This window comes from Perca fluviatilis, chromosome 10 (genome assembly GCF_010015445.1).
Source record: "Perca fluviatilis chromosome 10, GENO_Pfluv_1.0, whole genome shotgun sequence".
In the NCBI taxonomy this organism is placed as follows: Eukaryota; Metazoa; Chordata; class Actinopteri; order Perciformes; family Percidae; genus Perca; species Perca fluviatilis.
This window is the reverse complement of record NC_053121.1, coordinates 20048813-20062085: the sequence shown is the minus strand read 5'-3', so window position 1 is coordinate 20062085 and position 13273 is coordinate 20048813. Positions and strand designations below refer to the sequence as shown.

Sequence of the window (13273 nt, the reverse complement as noted above, 5' to 3'; positions counted from 1 at the left end):
TGTAGGATGCAACAGTTAAGTAATGAGATGGCATAGACCAGTAATTCATGTACTATTGGTACAATTCTGCATCATCACTACACTATATTTCATAGTTTCCTGTTTGTGTTTATTATTTATGTCTCACAGAACCTAAATATGAAACACTAAAAGGTTCATTTAAATCTGGTGGGAACCCTTAGTTATACTTATCAGAAAAGTTACAGTAAGTCTTCTTTATGAGTTGATAATGCAAGCTTGCAGTACAGCTGTCCCTTAATCGAATCACTATGTGAGCTCTCTGAATCAGCAAAATCAACACATTTCCATCATTTCCATTTCCATAAACTGTACTGCAATGTGCATTCAAGCAAATTAGTGTTCCATAAAGTGACTTAGACAGGAAAATCTACTGTCGTAGTGCCTGTGATTTGTTTTAGAAATTAGCTAAATGTTTTTTTAATTAACTGATATATCAAGTGATGTAAAACTTAAGCAAGTTGGTTAACTAGCTGACAAGGGTGGGAGAGGCCTTATGATTAAGTAAAGTAAGTCTTTAACTTACTAACAGTGTCATCACATATGTAGTTTGACTTGATCCTTGATAATATACATCAGGGTGTCAATACAAATGTTCCTTAGTGTAGATTCACTAAATGTGGACCTGCTTTATATACTAAAACTAATCTTCCTTTTACAATAATGGAGCAGCCCCAAAGGAGTGTTATGCCTTTTGATGCAAAACTCAAGAGATTTAGAAGTTCACCATTTAGTTTGTTGTTGTATTTAATAGATCATACATACCAAACCATAGCATACAATAAGCTCACATTACACAAGTTACTACATACTGCACCATAAAGGTACCACTGTACCACAAAAAGCACTTATTGTATATGTTTGCCTGTAAAACATTACAACTTCATACAAGTAATGCAATGTGAACTTTGCTAAAGAGTTATGTGACAACACAATGTATTGTAGTGTTGCACATACTAGTTGGCCCATAAATCTGATGGCACAGGAGTTCCACTGTTTTTGTTCACCTTAAAAATGTCAGCATTGGTATTGAAAAAGAAAAGCATATTTATAGATTCAGATGTATATATGTCAGTCATATCTATATCACTATTTGTGTGTTGCATATGCAGATACATACAGTAGTCAGTAATACACATGAGCATTATTCAGGATTTCACTATTGTAAAGTAAACATTAAGTCATGATGTGAATTTTCAACTTGTTACACAATCTCAGAAGACATTGGAATTAAGAAACATCCAGAGTTTGGCTATAAAAAAAAAGTTAAATTACATGTGATGTATATACAGTAGTCATAAGGACATAGTATTCCAACCATTCTCAAGAACTCACTGTGTTCATTTGTGTTCAGTTTAATCCCATAGACTCTTATTCTCCAGAAATGTCCATGTGGGCATAATATTCAAGTACACTGTTAACTTACATTTAAGCTGAGAGTACACTTAACTTTCTGAATCCATAGATGGAAACTGGAATGAAGAAGTACAACAGCATCATTTGTTTGTCCACTGGGACAAACAAATGATGCTGTTGTTCTTCTTCATTGTGGTCATTGAAATTGAATCTTCCATATTGTTTTTAAAAATAAACAGTAAGGCCTAACTACAGAAAATGGATTTTGCAATATTATAAAATATCTAAAGCTATTAAAGTACTTTGATTATCTCATGCAGAAACAACTGAAAGGCAGATACATAACGGCTGAAGGCCTCAATTTTATCTGTTTAATGTACTGGTTTCTTTAACTTAATCTCTCAGCACTCTCATTCATATATTTAGGCCTAGCTCACATATAAAGCACAAAGTCAAGTACAAAACATAAAATGACTAAAAGCTACCACACTTATAAAATACTGATTCCCTTTTGTTTACATACTTTAAAATTCTACGTTGTTGCTTTTCTGACATTTAGTTAATTGTGCTGTGTTACTTCTTAGTTAAGTTATTGTTATACATCAATGCTGTTATGGAGCAAGACAAACACAGAGGTTACAAATGTAATATCCAACATGTGTTTCATTTTTAGAGAGAGAAAACTGTCTCTTAAAGGCATTTCAACATTTCCATGTCCACTCTTAATAGTCCTTGTTGAGGCTTCTTTAAAAATCCACAGGTGCAATTTTTCGTACAGTCTTCTTCTTTGCGAGTATCTCCTCTTGAATTTTTTTGTATGAAAGTCTTGTAGTGTGGTTGAAGCCATGCACTCTTATCATGCATATTGAATGGACATAGAGGCATTGTTGATTGGCTTTTCATGTGCTTAAAGAAATAAAGGGGGAGGGTTGTGTCCATAATTAGCCACCATAGTCCATTTGGTGTTATAGCATGACAACTACAGATTGTGAGGAAACACAGATCAGACTGAGCAGGATGGATGTGGGGTTATGTTATGGGTAGGGTTTTTTCCTTTCCTCTGTGAAGCGCTCCTGTCAGGGTCAATCCAGTACGCAGCTGGAGGTGTGTTATGTCGAACCGCTGCTGCTGCTGCTGGTGGAACCCTGCCAATGAGAAAAGAGAATTATACATCTAGAAATGAACCACAGTACGGACAGCCTTGTGACTGGCCAAACTGACATATCTCATGCAGTCGATGTCTGTCATTCAGACAGGGGCTTCAGGCAGAAGATAGAGTGGGTGGAGGGGTTGGGCAGATCCTTGAACATGTAGTGGTGAGGTGGCGGGTCTATCAATGAATACCATGCTCCAAAATTATGTGAAGGAGAGTGGTTGCTAGGCAACTGGCTGACTGGTTTCACTTTGCGCCTCTCCTGCACAAAGAATTAGGTCACAATTCACACTACAGCAGACAGCAGAAATTCAATGTGTCATTCAGTAACACTTACAACATAACTACCCAATCATACAACAGCACAGTCCAATTCCAATAAACATTCAAAATTAGGATATACTTATAATCTATTAGAGGTGGGTCAGTAGGGGATGAACACAAATTAATCTACACATGCACTGGATCCTTTTGAGAACATAGTGATTCAATTAAAGACAGTTTTTATTGTCATGTGTAGAAACAGCAAAAGCCAGATTGTGAAAAAGCCAGCAAATGGCAACATTTGTTAGTTGAAGTAAAAGAGTTTTAAGAACTGTGATCAATGACCTTTAGGCAGAGCAGCATGTTGATGTTATCATTTTGTGTTCAAAGAGTAATGCTCTATGAGCCTAGGATACAGGTGTGTGCAGGGACTGGCTATACTTGACTCTCACTTTGTTTTACCAAAATTGATGACTAGGACAGAAATAATGTTTCAATACTGCGTCATTTGGACCAAAATGTTTGCCTGTCTGCAAAACTGACCACAGTGAGTGTCAGACTCAGTATACAGTATTATGATTACTATGTCTTTGTCCCCTAAGGTCAATCCTGATCATCCGGGCCATATTTTTAGGCTCTGTCAAATTGTTTAAAAAACTTTGAGAGGGGACATGATTCTGAAGTACTGACAGAAGTAGTGTTAATTACTTTGGTAGTTAGATTGCATGGACACATTTTAGTGGGATTTGGTGATGAGGCTTTAAAATGAGTAACGGATACAAAAATGTAGGCATGAAGAGGTTAACACGGGAGATTTGACCAGCTGCATTTGGTGTCAACTGACTGACCCTTTGCAATTAAAAAATCTCCTTCTCCAAGATAAACTAAAAAGGACAAAATCATTGTAAAAACATCCACTGAAAACAAAACAAACACAAAAAAGCCATTCAATCACTAAGTTCTGTAACATCATTCATAAAAGGGCATCTGGTGTGAGACTCCTGCATACCTCCAGCTGCAGAGTGGACTTTCCTCATTTAGGGTACTTTAGAGTGGGGAGAAAAACAAAACAAGCAATTTAATGGTCAGGCCATTGCAAGCACAAAAAAAGAATTATTTGTGTATGTATCCAATGATCACAGAGTTGGCGTCGACGCACAATGAATAACATGTTATCTTTAAAAAATACCACAGACTAAGCATGGTTTGTGACCCTTTATAACAGATACTGCTGCTTGTTACATTCTGTTCTATTAAAGTGGGCAGTTTTACATTTAGCTTTATCGTTGTTAATTTTTATAGCAGAATACTTACCGATAGACAGACAGACAGACAGACAGATAGATAGATAGATAGATAGATAGATAGATAGATAGATAGATAGATAGATAGATAGATAGAATTGAATAATCAAATGATCCATCTCCATCACCATACAGAAGGAGTAGCTGAAGTGGAGATCATGGAGTGACAAAGGAATAACAACTATTGGAGATATTACTTCTCATATCACTATAAAGCCATTTGAACAATTGGTAATATTAATTTAACTAATAAGGAACTTTTTAGATATCTTCAATTAAAGAGCTGGATAACAGATAACTTTGATTTGAACTATAATAGGTCTACAGAACCCTCAGCTACTCAGAGGCTATTCCTAAACTCGGGAGAAAACAAGAAATTAATAGGGAAAGTGTACAAACACCTTATAGAAGCACAGGCATATAATTATTCTCTCCAAAAATATATGAGGGTTGGAACAAAGATCTTAAAATAAATAACTCTGATATAACCTGGAAAGATTGCCTAAATATAACCAACACCATTACCACCAATGATAATCTGCATCTCATACAATACAAGCTCATGACTACACTAAATCAAAAATAAATACATTTGATGCCTCTTTCTCCCCTGTTTGTGTAAAATGTGGTATACACAAGGAGACAATAATACACGCTTTCTGGGAATGTGAGAAGGTTTGTAAGGGTTGGTTAGAGATAAAAAAAACACTTGTAAAATCAAAATTTTATTCACAGTCTTGAGCAGTATCCTCCAAAATACAGACAAGCTAAAATACCCCATTGGATGGATGGTCCTTTTCTCCTCTCTGGTATATAAAAAAATAATTTTACAGTATTGGAAGGATACAGAGGCCCCCGTCGCTACAGCAATGGAAGGGACTAATGAAATATTATTTAAGTATAGAAAAATCTATGTCTGAAGACCGGAACAAAAGGCAACAATTGAAGCGTTTAATGGCTAAGAAATTTAATGGCTAAGAAATAAGAACTAGGTATGGTGATTGAGAGCTGGAAACCAAGTGTGTATGTGTGGGTGGGTGTGTGTTTGGGTTTGTGCATCAAAAATGTGGAGTAGAGGAATACTGTTACTAGTAGGAGTTGTATTCTGATTGATGTATGAAATTAAGCAATATGCTGGTATATGTATTACTTCTTGATGGAAATAATACAAATAATTATTTAAAAAAAAAGAATAATCAAATGACGTTGACACTGGAAAAACGGCACTTTAAACATTATTACATAGCAATCAGCACTTTCATTTCAGATATTTGAAGACAAATAGAGGGCCATGCATGACAGTGACCAGATTATTAGTTCAAAGAATCCTTACTCACAGACTCACTGTTTGAAAAATAGTGTTAAGCTAGCTCGGGATATAACATTTATGTCCTTCTTTAGACTTGATTGTCTTTTTATTTGCAGTGAATACATTTCACTGATACATCCGTCACAAACCGAAGTCACACAGAAATTACTCTGAAGCAGTTTCAGATGAAAAGCCTTTGTGAGCAAATGCCGCACTGTAAAATGACAGCAAAACTTTAAACAGCTGCAAGATATTTTATGAAGCAGAGGTGTGACCTCATGTAACCATTTTTTTGCATTCTATTTAAATGATAAATGTAGTATATTATTTCCATTTTGTAATGGATGTTTTAACATCTTTAACAAAGTTTTGGCTTCTCCCCTGGTTTAATGTAAAAGGTTTTATTGGGAGTCTTTTATGTTCATTATTAGTAAGTACCTGTTGAATAATTTATATGTTTTACACTGAATTTTTATATTATCATATAGAGAGATTGAGTGAAACGGTATTTAACCGCAAACCAATGTGTAAACAAGTCACACACACATACGGAAATTGAAGCCACAGAGTATCCTTACACAGATAACATCAGGGATACAACAAAAAATTACACGTGCTTATACTGTGCATCGATGCCCAGCTTTTATAGTGATTTAGTTATTTTGTTGTTGTTTTGCTCAATGTATGTGGTCTGATACATTAATACATTAATTAATTGTTGTATTTAGAATTAAGATCCTCATGGAGGCCAGATATTTTTCTTCACAAAAGTAAAGTTAGGAATAAGGGTTTATTTAAAGGTCATCTGTACCTGCAGAGTGGAAGCTGCTGAGTCACTAGTATCTGTCAGTCCTGTGCCTCTTGGTAAACTGGACACGATGTATCTGGAGCCCTTTGGCACAGGCTGCCTAACCACCAGCTTTCCTTTCCTGGTCTCTGCTAGAAACAGACTGTACCAGTAGGCATCGTTGGAGACCAGAGTGGAATCTGCGATGGTGGAGTTCCTCTCACTGATCACACTGTTCCTGCAGGGAGGAGCCGCTTTGCTGGGCTTGGGTTTCTGACACTTGAGCACGATGGTGACCAATATGGTGATCAGCAGGAGAAACGACACCGAGCCCAGACCGATGACCAAATACAGGTTTAGGTCTGAAAAGATGTCATATTCCAGAGGCACCTCCGTCATGTCAGAGTAGGCCTTAACGACAGTCTCCACCGTGGACAGCTTGATGGTGACTGTAGCAGAGAGAGCAGGCTCCCCGTTGTCCTTGGCAACAACAACCAGTCGCTGGTGGCGCGGGTCTCTGTAACTGAACATCCTCATAGTCCGGATCTCTCCGTTGTACTGGTCCAGACTGAAAAGCACAAGCCAGTCACCTGGAGAAACTGGTAGGTAATCCGAGAGTTGTGCACCGAGTCGGTGTCTCAAGGCGATCACCTTGGCAACCAGAGAGCCCTTTTATCGGTGGATCTTGGGGATCTTTTTCCTCCACCCACCGAGGGCGCTACGCCACGGAGAGACAATAACCGGAGCGTTATCGTTCTGGTCCACAATGATGATGTGGACCGTCACGTTACTGCTGAGTGGAGGAGAGCCAGAGTCTCTGGCCTCGATGTGGAAAAGAAACTCCTTCTCGATCTCATAGTCAAACGTTTTTAGTGCGTAAAGATTACCGTTCTCTGGATTGATGGAGAACAGCATGGACATGGAGGTGTTGGCTATCTCCTTCTCTAGGATGAAGTAAACTAGGTACTGGTTTTCGTGGAGGTCAGGGTCAAACGCAGTGAGGGAACTGAGCAAGGCCCCAGGTGCGTTATTCTCCATTACGCGTATGGTATAAAATGACTGAGGGAACTGTGGGACATTGTCATTAACATCCAGCAGCTCTAACGTCATAGTTTCATTGTCAGATAAAGGAGGAGAACCTCTGTCTGTCACAGTGAACGTGATGTCATATTCTGGAACCTTCTCACGGTCTAATGGCTCTGACACTACTAATTCATAATAGTTATCTGAGGACTCCCTCAGTTTGAAAGGCATATTATCTGGAATATGAAGATCAACCACTCCATTGTCACCTGAGTCTTTATCACTGACACTAACTACTGCTATCACAGTGTCTATTGGTTCATTTTCTTTTATTGGACTTTGAAATGATTTTATGGATATTTCTGGGTGGTTGTCATTCATATCTGTCACCTGTATTGTCAGTTTACACTGTCCAGATAAGGAGTTAGGCCCCTTATCACTGGCAATAACCTCCATTTCATAAAGCTTTAAATCTTCATAATTTATCATCTCTTTCACTCTGATTTCGCCATTTTCTGGATTCAAGTTAAACATCTGTTGTGTTCTCTCTGATGTATACAAACTATATGAATAAACAATGTCGGAATTTGAGCCTTCATCTAAATCAGTGGCGTTTACTTTTACTACTAGACTGCCAATCGGGGAGTTCTCCATTACATCTACGATATATACGTCTTTGTCAAATGAAGGGGCGTTGTCGTTCACATCAAGCACGCGAACAATGATGCTGGCTGTACCTGTGCGCGTGGGCACTCCACCGTCCACAGCAGTGAGTATTAGATTATGAACAGCCTGCTGCTCTCTATCTAAAGCTTTTTTCAGAATCAAGTCAGCAAACTTTGTCCCATCTCGCCCGGTCTGAATTTCAATGGAGAAATGTTCACTTGAGCTCAGATGGTAATTTTTCACAGAATTCGTTCCAACATCTGGATCTGCAGCATTGTTCAATGAGAATCTCTCTCCAACGGGGCTTGATTCAGAGATGTCCAGGTGCATCGTCCCCCGTCGAAAATGAGGAGCGTTGTCGTTAATATCCGTGATTTCCACCTCGATATTAAACATTCGTATTGGATTTTCAATTGTAGCGTCTAATCTTAGAAAACACGATGTAGTCGTCTTCAAGGGGCATAACAACTCTCTGTCTATCCTTTCAAAGATAAACAGCTCTCCTGTGTCTTTGTTGATTTCGATGTATTTCTTATTGCCTACAACGTCTACGCGCATTTTCCTTCCCTTTAGCGTCTTCACGTCTAATCCCAAATCAGTTGCTAAATTAGCAACGACAGAGCCTTCCTCCATTTCTTCGGGAACAGAATAATGGGTGACGGTAGATACCGTGTTCATGATGGCAGAAAGAAAGAGAAATACGGAAACGTACCCTCTCCCGAACAACAGTCGGATCTGATGCGCCATCGTGCAGATGTCGTTATAGCCTTATGGTGACCTGAAACGTGGATACACCGTTCTCTCGTTGAAAGAGCAAACGAGACGAGGATCTCGAAAAATTGAACGCTTCTTTACGCTGAGACCGAGAGTGGCGTCCGTGTAATGCAATGTCTGACTGTCTCTCCTCCAATAAACTATCGTGAGAATGATGACATCATCAGTGTGTGTTTTTGTGGAGAGCAGCGACGAAATTAGTCTTGTGTGAGCCTTTGCGACTTTTAAAAACAAATATGTAATCTTGTTTTGAACTAAGGCAGCGTGTGAGTAGGTTTTTATCACAGTTTAACAAACTGGAAATAAGTCTTTTGATAAAGTTTTCATTTCTGATTTCTATTTTTGTATTCCCTGGATGGGAGGTGAAATTCTAAAAACCTGTTAAGTAGTTTTCAGTTTCCGCTCTTTATTTGTATAACTTAATACACGTTTTGTTTTTTATTTGTCAAATGTGTTGACAGTGTTTAGAGTATCTATCAGAGTATCATCTTTTGCTTCATGTTCTGCAAGTTTTACGCACGGGTGTCTGTGCGTAAAAACAATGCCAAACATAATGAATCCAAAGTGACCGTGTGTGTATTTGCTACTGACAGTTACTTTTTATTTAATATAGTATCCGGGTGTCCCACATCTAGCCTTAATTCTCCTCCCAGTCTGTATGCAAAAAGATCCAGGCAGAGATAAAAATCAAAAAATTAAGAAAGAGATAAGATTATTATTTTAGTATTGATTTTTCTAGAGGCCAGATTCCAGGAAGTGTATGAAGACTTATCTAACACGTTTTCAATGTGCACAATTACATTTTTACAGGTAATGCATGGTTCATTTTCTGCGTATAACTTACAATAAATGAATAGAGTCAAATTATCAAGCGCTGATATGACAAGTGGCTGCAATGGTCACTTTTCAGTGGACTTGGTGGACAATTACGAATTACATCTGTGTGTAGCACATGTCAGATATTTTTCCCATACCTGCAGGGTAGAAGCTGCTGAGTCACTAGTATCTGTCAGTCCTGTGCCTCTTGGTAAACTGGACACGATGTATCTGGAGCCCTTTGGCACAGGCTGCCTAACCACCAGCTTTCCTTTCCTGGTCTCTGCTAGAAACAGACTGTACCAGTAGGCATCGTTGGAGACCAGAGTGGAATCTGCGATGGTGGAGTTCCTCTCACTGATCACACTGTTCCTGCAGGGAGGAGCCGCTTTGCTGGGCTTGGGTTTCTGACACTTGAGCACGATGGTGACCAATATGGTGATCAGCAGGAGAAACGACACCGAGCCCAGACCGATGACCAAATACAGGTTTAGGTCTGAAAAGATGTCATATTCCAGAGGCACCTCCGTCATGTCAGAGTAGGCCTTAACGACAGTCTCCACCGTGGACAGCTTGATGGTGACTGTAGCAGAGAGAGCAGCGCCCCGTTGTCCTTGGCAACAACAACCAGTCGCTGGTGGCGGGTCTCTGTAACTGAACATCCTCATAGTCCGGATCTCTCCGTTGTACTGGTCCAGACTGAACAAGGTGGCGTCAGTCACCTGGAGAAACTGGTAGGTAATCCGAGAGTTGTGCACCGAGTCGGTGTCTAAGGCTATCACCTTGGCAACCAGAGAGCCTTTATCGGTGGATCTGGGGATCTTTTCCTCCACCACCGAGCCGGGCGCACGCACGGAGAGACAATAACCGGATAGCGTTATCGTTCTGGTCCACAATGATGATGTGGACCGGCCACGTTACTGCTGAGTGGAGGAGAGCCAGAGTCTCTGGCCTCGATGTGGAAAAAGAAACTCCTTCTCGATCTCATAGTCAAACGTTTTTAGTGCGTAAAGATTACCGTTCTCTGGATTGATGGAGAACAGCATGGACATGGAGGTGTTGGCTATCTCCTTCTCTAGGATGAAGTAAACTAGGTACTGGTTTTGTCGTGGAGGTCAGGGTCAAACGCAGTGAGGGAACTGAGCAAGGCCCCAGGTGCGTTATTCTCCATTACGCGTATGGTATAAAATGACTGAGGGAACTGTGGGACATTGTCATTAACATCCAGCAGCTCTAACGTCATAGTTTCATTGTCCGATAAAGGAGGAGAACCTCTGTCTGTCACAGTGAACGTGATGTCATATTCTGGAACCTTCTCACGGTCTAATGGCTCTGACACTACTAATTCATAATAGTTATCTGAGGACTCCCTCAGTTTAAAAGGCATATTATCTGGAATATGAAGATCAACCACTCCATTGTCACCTGAGTCTTTATCACTGACACTAACTACTGCTATCACAGTGTCTATTGGTTCATTTTCTTTTATTGGACTTTGAAATGATTTTATGGATATTTCTGGGTGGTTGTCATTCATATCTGTCACCTGTATTGTCAGTTTACTGTCACGTCAGATAAGGAAGTTAGGCCCCTTATCACTGGCAATAACCTCCATTTCATAAAGCTTTAAATCTTCATAATTTATCATCTCTTTCACTCTGATTTCGCCATTTTCTGGATTCAAGTTAAACATCTGTTGTGGTCTCTCTGATGTATACAAACTATATGAATAAACGATGTCGGAATTTGAGCCTTCATCTAAATCAGTGGCGTTTACTTTTACTACTAGACTGCCAATCGGGGAAGTTCTCCATTACATCTACGATATATATGTCTTTGTCAAGAGGCGCGTGAAGGCCCGGTCGTTCACATCAAGCACGCGAACAATGATGCTGGCTGTACCTGTGCGCGTGGGCACTCCACCGTCCACAGCAGTGAGTATTAGATTATGAACAGCCTGCTGCTCTCTATCTAAAGCTTTTTTCAGAATCAAGTCAGCAAACTTTGTCCCATCTCGCCCGGTCTGAATTTCAATGGAGAAATGTTCACTTGAGCTCAGATGGTAATTTTTCACAGAATTCGTTCCAACATCTGGATCTGCAGCATTGTTCAATGAGAATCTCTCTCCAACGGGGCTTGATTCAGAGATGTCCAGGTGCATCGTCCCCCGTCGAAAATGAGGAGCGTTGTCGTTAATATCCGTGATTTCCACCTCGATATTAAACATTCGTATTGGATTTTCAATTGTAGCGTCTAATTTCAGAAAGCACGTCTTCAAGCGGCATAACAACTCTCTGTCTATCCTTTCAAAGATAAACAGCTCTCCTGTGTCTTTGTTGATTTCGATGTATTTCTTATTGCCTACAACGTCTACGCGCATTTTCCTTCCCTTCAGCGTCTTCACGTCTAATCCCAAATCAGTTGCTAAATTAGCAACGACAGAGCCTTCCTCCATTTCTTCGGGAACAGAATAATGGGTGACGGTAGATACCGTATTCATGATGGCAGAAAGAAAGAGAAATACGGAAACGTACCCTCTCCCGAACAACAGTCGGATCTGATGCGCCATCGTGCAGATGTCGTTATAACCTTATGGTGACCTGAAACGTGGATACACCGTTCTCTCGTTGAAAGAGCAAACGAGACGAGGATCTCGAAAAATTAAACGCTTCTTTACGCTGAGACCGAGAGTGGCGTCCGTGTAATGCAATGTCTGACTGTCTCTCCTCCAATAAACTATCGTGAGAACGATGACATCATCAGTGTGTGTTTTCGTGGAGAGCAGCGACGAAATTAGTCTTGTGTGAGCCTTTGCAAATGTTTAAAACAAATAATCTTATTTTGAACTAATGTAGAGTGTGAGTGGATTTTTATTACAGTTTAACAAACTGGAAATATTGGTAAAGTTTTTTTTTCTGATTTCTAAACTTCTATTTCATGGATGGGAGGTGGAATTCTTAAAACCTGTTAAGTATTATTTAGTTTCCGTTCATTATAAATTTGGAAAACTTTATAGACGTTTTGTTTGTTTTTGTTTTGTTTCACGTGTTGTTTTTAAGTGATTGTAAAGGCATAGAGTATGTATCAAAGTATCATCTTTCCTTCGTGTTTTGCGAGTTTTACGCACGGGTGTCTCTGCGTAAAAACAACGCCAAACATAAATAACTTGACCATTTCACGAACTGCCGTGAGACCGTGTTGCAATGCAACCTGGTGTATCATCAATAATTTCTGCTGACAGTTACTTTTTTTGAATATAGTATCCGTTTGCCCCACATCTAGCCTCAATTATCCTCCCAAAATGTATGCAGAAATATCTAAGCTGAAATAGCAAGACACATCTGTCAATAAAGAGAGTATAGATTTACTTGTTACATTTTATAAAATGGTACAGAGATTTCTTGTAGAAGCCAGCTTCCAGCAAGTGTATGAAGACCAATGTGCAAGATTACATTTTTACTTTTGATACGTGGTTCATTTTAGGCGTAGTAGGAAAGTAAAATTATCAAGCGCTGATATGACAAGTGGCTGCAATGGTCACTTTTGAGTGGACTTAATAGACATTCACGAAGTGCATCCGTGTGTAACACGTGTCAAATAGATATTTTTCCCATACCTGCAGAGTGGACGCTGCTGAGTCACTGGTGTCTGTCAGTCCTGTGCCTCTTGGTAAACTGGACACGATGTATCTGGAGCCCTTTGGCACAGGCTGTCTAACCACCAGCTTTCCTTTCCTGGTCTCCGCTAGAAACAGACTGTACCAGTAGGCATCGTTGGAGACCAGAGTGGAATCTGCGATGGTG

General features: G+C 39.7%; 1 protein-coding gene across 2 annotated transcripts in view; it reads right to left on the bottom strand.

Moving 5' to 3' along the window:
* Positions 1–747: 747 nt before the first annotated feature.
* LOC120566323 (protocadherin alpha-C2-like) overlaps positions 748–13273 on the bottom strand; it is a 32476-nt gene continuing 19950 nt past the window's right edge. For both annotated transcript variants that reach the window (XR_005640374.1, XM_039812685.1), the window contains exons 2-3: positions 3801–3836; positions 748–2519 (exon numbers count right to left, since the gene is read on the bottom strand). Coding sequence is in view for 1 of the 2 variants with exons in the window: in XM_039812685.1 (XP_039668619.1) it covers positions 3825–3836 (12 nt within the window). In the remaining variant the exon portion in view is untranslated. The remainder of the gene's footprint in view (positions 2520–3800; positions 3837–13273) is intronic.